Source organism: Argopecten irradians, chromosome 8, assembly GCF_041381155.1.
Source record: "Argopecten irradians isolate NY chromosome 8, Ai_NY, whole genome shotgun sequence".
NCBI classification, from domain to species: Eukaryota; Metazoa; Mollusca; class Bivalvia; order Pectinida; family Pectinidae; genus Argopecten; species Argopecten irradians.
This window is the reverse complement of record NC_091141.1, coordinates 37,147,385-37,156,843: the sequence shown is the minus strand read 5'-3', so window position 1 is coordinate 37,156,843 and position 9,459 is coordinate 37,147,385. Positions and strand designations below refer to the sequence as shown.

The window sequence follows — 9,459 nt, the reverse complement described above, 5'->3', positions numbered from 1 at the left end:
ATTAAGACAAAATCACATATACAATAATAATTTTTTTTGTTTTAATGTATGCACAATCAGTACTTAATTCCATATAGGGCATAATTAATGCCATTGATTTCCTTCGGGACGCAATTATTAATTTCAAAATGTTCATCTTAATTTAAAATAAGGATTTAAAATAAGGATTTAAAATAAGAAGCGCAAGCTTTTCAATGGTGGTAATGGTATAAAATAAGTAACTTTTGTAACCGAAGAAAAAACACCATTCGTCGGCGGTGGAGCATCTTTTATCGTTGCGAAAATACGTTGATCGACAATATCTTAATCACAACTATAAGTTGGGTAGCTTTCAATTAGAACCAAAATTAATATGCTTTTACTTTTCAGCCATCTATCTCGCAAACCTTTCTATTAGAAGAGAAGGTCACTAAAGAAGAATAAAAGCTACTTAGTTGAGTATCCATGAATTACTTAAAACAAGGTTGTTTGTAATAAAGTTCTATAGACTTACAAGTGATGGAAAGTGGATGAAAGTCAGAAAGTACCAAAAAGTATAGCGAATGAAAAATATGATAGTTTAATCGAATTGTTACAATTGAAAACATTTAACGTTAGAATTAAATCACACAGAAACATGTACTTTTGAAGTATGTAATTCCAAGCTAAATCTACAGAGACCTGTTGACATCTACAAATGTATTTTACGTAACAGGTAACTTTATCCCTCCATCTAAATCGTATGCCCGCTTGCTTGCAAAAATTCTCAAACTGAGATTTATCTCAATCTCTCAAATCCTTGAGATTTTGCTCACTTGAGATTTTCTCAAATACGACTTTCACGAAAGATCTCAACTCAATCTGAGGTTGGTCTCAACTGAGATTGTTTTCCCGAAAGTGAAAGTAGATCTTTAATGGTGGAGGTAGAAAAACGCTTGTCTCGCACGATTATTCCCGGACCAATATTTCCCGTAATCTGTCAAATCGGCACCTGTCACCTGTCAAATGACGTCACATGTGTCGTCTGCATCTACCGTGTTGATGCTGATAGCGGAGCGAGGATGATGGCAACAAAAAGAGGAACCAACTGGACGGAGCGGGAGAAGGTGGTATTGGTAGAGGAGGTGGTTAAGCGTGAGGCTGTGTTGTTCGGAAAGTTCCACGGAACTTCTGTCACATCTGAAACCAAGCAGACTGCTTGGGAGGCAGTTGCTGCTGGTGTAAATGCGTAAGTTGGCAACTTGTATTTCACACAAATGAAAATGCATTGGTTTGTCATGTCCATCATTTATTAAAAGTGTACAGAGAAGTTTGCGAGCATACGATGTACGTAAAATGTATTGAAAGTTCAACATCTTCTCGAAGCATTCATGAGCTGTAAAACATATGTACAACTGCTGTCTGGCTTACATGTAAAATATTATGTTCACATCTGTTATCCAATGCAACTTAGCAGCATTTTAAAATGCATTGTTTTACAATTTCCGCAATCAGTTTTGCAGTTGTCGTGTTTTTTTCGTGTTGATTTTGTCAAAACTAACGCGCAAGATTAGTTCAAAATCGGCATGTATTTAGTTAAATATATTTAGTATGTGATCCAATTAAGTGAACAATAAGTATTCTACATCTCTTAAGTAATGGAATAATATAACTTATAGCCAATAAATGCATATGTATCATTTGTATGCCTATATCAATATGAGATCCTGTGACAGATCGATAATACTGTGCATGGGGTGTCTTCGACTACGTTCGAGCAGTTTCCTTAAAATCAGGCTAACACTAAAAGCAGGATTCGACTCTGGATAGGAGTGAAATACTCAAATAGGCCAAAAAAAAACAAACAAAAAAAAATTGCAGGTGATAGTAAAACTCCCAGAAATTCATTTTTTTTTAAATTCCTAATTTAATATGAGTTGAATCGTTTTGATGTCAAAAAGAAAATTTGTCATGTATTTTTATGTATACATATGTTTGACCTGGCAATTTTTTTTATCTAAACTAATTAAATTTTAGATTGCATGTGAATAATCTCATTTTTATGAAACAAATATATATATTAATCGTAAATTATTTTCAATGAGAAAAGAATACAACAATAGACTGCATAATGAAAACATAATATTATGAGAAAATTAAATGACATACCGCATTCAACCCAATAAGTGCCCACATCCCTATAAGCACCCCTACCATTTTTCAGACTTAAATTTCACTCACTTTGAATTAAAGACAGCCTGAAAATATGAAAACTTTGTTGGTTTTCCTTCAGATTTCTTTTGAAAAATGATTTATGGCATACTTTGTAGCATTATTTATGAAAGGCAAGTCAAAATTTTATTAATCGCCCCTTAATTTGCTCCAATTTTATAAGCGCCTGCCCTGGGCGCTTATTGGGTCGAAAATGGTTATGCTAATGTGATACCATGTGGCATATATTATTATATGTATTGTATTGCAAATGTTTAGTTCCAAAATAAGTAAACACATGAAAATCGATGCATTATAATGTTATTGATGTACAATTTATTCAGCATTGCCCAAGTCCCCAAGACAGTGGATCAAGTAAAGAAACAGTACTCTAACATTAAACAGAGAGGTATATTATTTTCTATGTGTCACTTAATTTTATAACATTTTTACACATCCATGTTTTAAACTTAAAATTCTACAAATAATAAAATGATACACATTCAATGAATGAATCAAAACTCTTACAGTTATACATGTTTATTCTGTAGTACATGTATATGCATGTAGTGCAACCATGTTTTATTTCTCTTTTAAGTAAAAGTGTGCAAGTTCTAATTTTATATTTGCACTGAAGTGTTCAATAAATTGTCTTGAACATTTTTACTTCAATTTTTCTTTTTGTCTGTATGTCAGAATATATTATATATCGGTAGTACATGCATTAGGTCTATTAAATTAAAAGTTTGAATCAAATGCGTTTTGAAAATACAAAACTTCCATTTTATTGTTTTTGTGATAGTAGGACTTTACTCTATAATTCATAATAGACAATTTTCCCTTTCATCTTTGTACGTCTTCTATACACATGCAGGTATCTGGACATTATTAAATTGATACATACATGTAGGCCCTGTTTCTTTGCAACAGAATTAACTCTTGTATATGCCTAACTAGCAAGAAATTTTACATTTATATAGTTGTTAATGTTTTCAGCCAAGGAGACAGTGGATTCGCTTAGAAAAACGGGAGGAGGTCCAAGGCAAGAGGCGACACAAAGCCAAGCGTTGTTGTTGGAGAATATAGGAAGCAGGCCAGAGGTAATTGGCCTTCCAGTCAATCTGGACACAGAAGGTAAGAAAGGACAAGTTTAAACAGTGATTTTTTTTTTAATTTCAATTTCTTCAAGTCAATGTCCCATATCAATGTGAACTGCTTAGAATACATAAGCAGTTATTAGGCAATTTTGTGGCAGTTCCACAATTTTAGACAGTTCTCAGCAATCACTGAACACTGCTAATATTTCACCATATACGATTAGAAACTGTCTGTGAAGTAACTATTGATTACATCATAGACTAAAACTATGTCTTGCATTTTGTTATTTAATAAATGCAAATTATAGTAAAATATGCATGAATTAAACGGCAAATTTATAAAGTGAGATTTAATTACTAGTTTAAAATGAAAAAAAAATTAAAAATACATGTACACACCATACATTAAACTATTTAATTGCTATTCAAATATATTTACAGTTTGCACCGATAAGGACTCAATAACCATGCTTTCTAGTATTATCATTATCAGTGTATAATGATAGTACAACATGTGCAGCGATTGTATTGTTATGGTAATTATAGTCGCTGGCGTAGCAACGTGTGGTCATGGCCCCACTTTTGGTGGGAATGTATGAATGACTTGATTCCAATCAGCTGTTCAATCGAATTCGTTAACGATAACGGGAGAGAAAATGATATTGGTATTTTAATAAAAAAATATGCAACTGTTGCGAGAATAAATAGTTATTTACGTAAAAAACTGTAAATATAAGGAATACATAATTACAAGGGGTTACATAATTTACACGCACTCCATTATCATTATACCCTCATAACCTCAACAAAATAAAAATATATTCCTTGAATAAATAAAGCTCAGTTTAATTAACATTATTCCATATATTCATAAACTATTTAAGTCCAATATTACAATTTATCATAATTACCGGTCCCCTATCCTGAAACCCAGGCACAGAAATGGTGACCTCCCACTAACCTAATAACCCAATTACATATAGTGTTGCTGTCAGTACATGTACACATCTGGTGAACTTTTAAGTTTTGAATCCCCTAGTCTAGTGATTGTATGAAAAAATGTTTCTTTTTAAAACTGTGTGAATCCAAGTACTGGTAATTATTTATTTACAAATAAAACTTTTAAGTATTCACATTTGTTTTATATTTGGTAAATATTGAAATGTTAAAAATTCTTGAACTGTATTAATTTCAGACACCAACTACTCTGAAGAAACATGCGTTTTAAAACCAGCATGTCCAGAATCGCCAGTGCCTGGATCGTCAAAGAGCATGGTTTCACAGAGTAAGTGTAGAATAATGCTATCAGTATGCTATTGTCTGGTGATTGGTTTCAAGTGCAATAATTAATCACCCAACATGATAAAAAGAAATTGCATTAAAGTCACAGGGTCAAAAACTCAAAATACATGTAGATTACATATGGCTTCATTTATTCCCAAGTCCCTGTTGCTCAAATGGAATGGAGTCAAACTTGTTTCAAGACAGTACAAACATTATCAATATACATCAATAATAATTAGTCATCTTGAATTGAAATACATGCAGATGATGTAGATATTATACATGTATAACATACGTAATATCTCTGTTTATATTAAAAACTATAATTACATTACGCATTGTTTGTAGATGACAAAGACAAAAGACTTAAAAGAAAAAGACAGAGCTGTTCCAACATGAAAGAGCTTGAGAGCTTGAGAGTACGAATATAGAATTGGAAAACATGAAAATCAAAGAGGAAACAAAGAAAATAAAATTAGAGCAGGAGAAATTACAATTAGAAATAGATGTGCTAAAATTAAAAAAAATCTACTATGCCCAGCAAGTAAATCAGCTGCCTGCATGTTTGTATGAAGTTTGAATATTGTTTTTTTTTTTTATATCCTGATTATATTTTCACCATATATATTTCCATTAAGACTGCGACCACCTGTTATTCTCTATAATATTGAAGAAATCACTAAAATTTGACTTGATTATTTTTGTCTCTACTCCATGTCTAATGTCCTCCTAAGTTTCAACTAGGGGAGATAATCTAGTATAATGTATTAATCAGCCATATATATATACCAAATGTGAATTTATTTCAAAAGTGTTATTATAATTTGTATTTATGGTCAAATATATTTGGTGGAAAATGGTGCATTTTTGATATATTTGTATATCTTCTCGGTAATTCTTCCAAATTAGGATAATAATTTCAAATTTGCTTGTTACAACAATTTTCACTGGCTTAAAATTTACTTATCAGCCCATAAAGGAAAATAATGACGTCGCCGTGTGTAACATCACTTCTGATTGATAAGATAACGGCTACTGATTTCATAGAAAAAAGTGTCATAAAATATAGTTTAGAATTTTGAAAAGATTACCTTTAGTAAATTGAATTATAAGGATTCACTTGAATAGGTTCTTTATGTTATGGTTTGTGGTTTATGATAAGAGTACACCCAGATTCTTGTGTTATATTTCAATAACATAAAAAAATCTATTCAATGGAAATAATTGTTACAGATGTGATTTCTGACTCTTACACCATCACCATCAGGACCAACATAGTGGACATGATTTGCTACATCAGCATTTCCATTACATGTATTTTGATCATTAACACAATCTAAATTCTCATTTAACTCTAGAGCTAGATTATGCAGCACTGCACATGCAACCGTTATCAATGCAGCCTTGGTTGGCGACACTCTCAAACAAAGAGACAGACAGGCAAATCTCCTTTTTAGAATACCAAATGTTTGCTCTACTGTGGTCCTGGCTCTACAAAGGGAGTTATTAAATTGCCGCTGTTCGTTTGACACAGGGTTACCATATGGTGTCATAAGGAAGTGCCTACATGGATATCCCGAGTCTCCAAGTAGGAGTCCATCATATGTTCCTGAAAGCAGAATAGGTTAAGCTAGAACACATATGTTCCCAAAAGCAGAATAGATGAAGCTACATGTATTACATGTAGATAAGAACTTTGCACAACAAATTTACTTAAAAGTCTGGAAAGTTCTTGAGAATAATTATTAATCATAATAATAACATTTGTACACAGATTTACATATTTTTTTCTTCAAATGTGTGATTTTTTTAAAAAAATTAATTGTAACTAAAAATTTTAAAAGCATATGAGCTTCACCAAATATAATTAGTTTGTTTCATAAATAGAGATAACCAAATTATTCATTTTGACATTCCAGTGTATATTATCTTGATTGTTCAAACTTAACTTTGCTTTATTTATCATAAGTATCAGAAACCATAACTGACCATTCTCAAAACTACTACAGAGCTGACTGTCCCTAAAAATCCGAGAATCATGTACAGATCCAGGCCATTTAGCAACACAGCTTGTTATATGGAATTTTGCATCGCATGTCATCTGGAAGAGAAATACCTGGTATATAATATTACAAAGTGTTGTTCATTTTTTAATCCTTTTTCCTCTAGGATTCTGGCTTACAGCTTATTCAGTTTTATGGAAATGAAATAAAGGACTGCAGTTAAATCTTGAATGGGATTTAATATATAGATACATGTATATATACATGTTAATGCTCCATAAGCTAAGTAGTACATATGTAGCATGATGACATACAATATGTACATGTGTTTGACATTTATTTACAATTTGTAAGAATTGTTTAACTTGGTGTGTAATTTAATTAATTAATTACACTGTAAAAGTCATTTCATTTTTTATTAACAAGTAGTCACTGTGTCAAATAAATCTAAACTGATTGTTGTCAAATCAATAATATACTGTAATCGTTGATGACAGTGATATTTGAAGACAGCTTTTTATGGGCATGTACCTGTACATTCAGAGAATGAAACCCTTTCCTGTTTACAAAATCCTTTTCATTTGCAGTGGGACCTTGGATCCTTATATGTGTGCAATCAACACATCCAACAACATTTGGGAATCCTGTAATTGAATTCATTATTTTCATTTCTCATATCATTTAATCATTTAGTGCATGTACCATAAATGATAATTATAGTATATCAAGTTCTTATTTAAACATACATGTAGGCTAAATACATGTATACAAATATTGTCGAGAAAAATATATATGTAAATATATACTTGAGGAGCCAATTATTATAATTTAAATGCATATAATTGAGCTGTGATAGATTTTCAAAGGGACAATCGCAATAGTAGGTTTATTTATTTTTATATTAATATTGTAAAGGATCATTATAAATCTATGTGTAAAATTGTATTTTACCGACAATTTAAAAAAAAATGCAAAAAATTGTACATTCAGTTAAACATGTCCACATGCAGGGCCACATATCTAGATTATCAATTCTCTATCAATAAGCAATTTTGAAATCAAAGTATGTGATGGTAATTGTTGAATAAATTACCTTAAATGTATCTGAGCTGTGCTTATGATATTTCAGTTTGTTGTCCCGGATTTAAATTTTTTTTTTTTTTTTTTTTTTTGTGTGTTTGGTTTCCCCCCCCCCCCCCTTTTATTCTGGCTATACTGAACAGGGAAAAAAAACAAAACAAATAAATAACACAATTAATACTGTATGTTAAAATGCAAGATCCTTATATATAAAGTGCTGAAGCGGTTTCGAGTTTCTTCTTGGTAAGATATTAACTCTAATGAATTCTTCCGGATGCTTTATAGCAGTATAGTGGGTGCTTTTAGGTGGACCATACAGCTGAGTTGCACCCCTTGATTGTAGGCGTGCTTGTTTGGTGTGTTCCGATGACATTTTAATGTACTAGAAATATTCCTAGGAGACGTTCGCATGAACTGCGAATGTAAGTGTATAGATAGCAACACTGGCTAAATTAAAACATATTTGGTATCTATAATAGCTTAATTTGAAGACGCATTTCATTCTTATGTCTGTCTCAATTTTAGCGTTACAAAATTCACTCGGTGAATCGATTATCGATGTCAAACAAGTGCACCTATATTTCGGTCAAGGCCGAACGTAGCCTAACGAAAGTTGTGAAGACTTACTGCTCAAGTTGTAAAACTCCTGTTTGGTTTTCAGAAGTTGTCGATCTGTTGGAAAACTTATGTATCGCCTCCCGATTCCGCACAATGCTGTGGCCACTCTATGTACACATCGAGACACTGTCGCCTCTGACAGACCAACAGAATCTCCAATCAGTCGAAAGAAGGATCCAGTCGCGAAATACCGGAGAGCAACCAAAAGTTGCAATAATGGGGAGACAGCCTTGCTGCGTCTTGTCATAGTGATCAAGCTCGGACGAATTAGATTGAGTATAAACTGAATGTTTATAAGCGAAAATCTATACCTTTCCCGGAACTCACGCTCACACATAGATTCTGACATAAACCTGCACCTAAATGTTCTTTGAACAGCATTCCGACGTAATCGTCGCCTCCTAATAGCATATGCAATCGCCATCTTGGAATGTATTGAGACAGCGTTGAGACAGTGTTACATCTGTCTCAAATATTTGAGAAAAAAACTCAAAGTTGAGATGAGATTTTCTGAGTAAGTACTTTGTGAAAGCCAATTTGAGAAAAATCTTCAAATTTTGAGATCTATCTTGAGCTCAAATCTCAAGTTGAGATAAATCTTCTATGCACATTCTGTTTATTTGTGGTTTATCTATAAGAGCATATACGGCCGGTAATTTTTTTGCGTATGTTGCCGAATTCGGAAACAGCAAAACAACAGAAAGTTCCCAAATGCGGAAACGTCCTGTCGTCTGTCAGAATAAACACCATGACTCGACTCGCAAATCGACTGAAACCAGGTAAAGTACAAAAAAAATTAATTATGTTATTTATTTTCAAGAGGATATTAAGATGTTTGTTACGTAAACAAATTTTCATCACAGTTAGTGAGATGGGACTGCAGGTAGTTCCCTACGTTATGTATATTTGCAGTTTGTTTATATTCCAGCAGGTACCAGCACACGCCCATGTGTGATGTTGGACCCCAGTGGTCCCTTCAACAGCTGATGGGTCTATCCTGTTTTCTTGCTCAGGGACACACTGCGATGATGAAATTTGTTTCTACTTCTGGTGTTGCATGGAAATGATGATAACTGTAATTTACAAAACAATTATATCCTTAATCTATAAATGTAATTAAGTTTATCAAACGTTGATATGCACACGTTCAACGTTTGTGGAAAAATTTGATTGTTTTTTTTTCTGTTATAGGTTAAATCATGACAAGG

At 32.5% G+C, this 9,459-nt stretch overlaps 2 protein-coding genes across 2 annotated transcripts; one reads left to right on the top strand and one right to left on the bottom strand.

Annotated features, from left to right (window-relative positions):
* The first annotated feature begins 774 nt into the window (after positions 1–774).
* LOC138330259 (myb-related transcription factor, partner of profilin-like) lies at positions 775–8,782 on the top strand. The gene is made up of 5 exons (XM_069277740.1): positions 775–1,207; positions 2,514–2,578; positions 3,166–3,303; positions 4,462–4,551; positions 8,295–8,782. The coding sequence occupies exons 1-5, from the start codon at positions 894–896 to the stop codon at positions 8,498–8,500; spliced, it is 813 nt and encodes a 270-aa protein (XP_069133841.1). The 5' UTR covers positions 775–893; the 3' UTR covers positions 8,501–8,782.
* On the bottom strand, positions 5,134–7,222 carry LOC138330260 (putative nuclease HARBI1). Its single transcript, XM_069277741.1, has 3 exons — positions 7,085–7,222; positions 6,540–6,651; positions 5,134–6,159 (listed from the first exon to the last, which is right to left on the bottom strand). Exons 1-3 carry the CDS (start codon positions 7,220–7,222, stop codon positions 5,762–5,764), a joined length of 648 nt encoding a protein of 215 aa, XP_069133842.1. The 3' UTR covers positions 5,134–5,761.
* Positions 8,783–9,459: the final 677 nt, after the last annotated feature.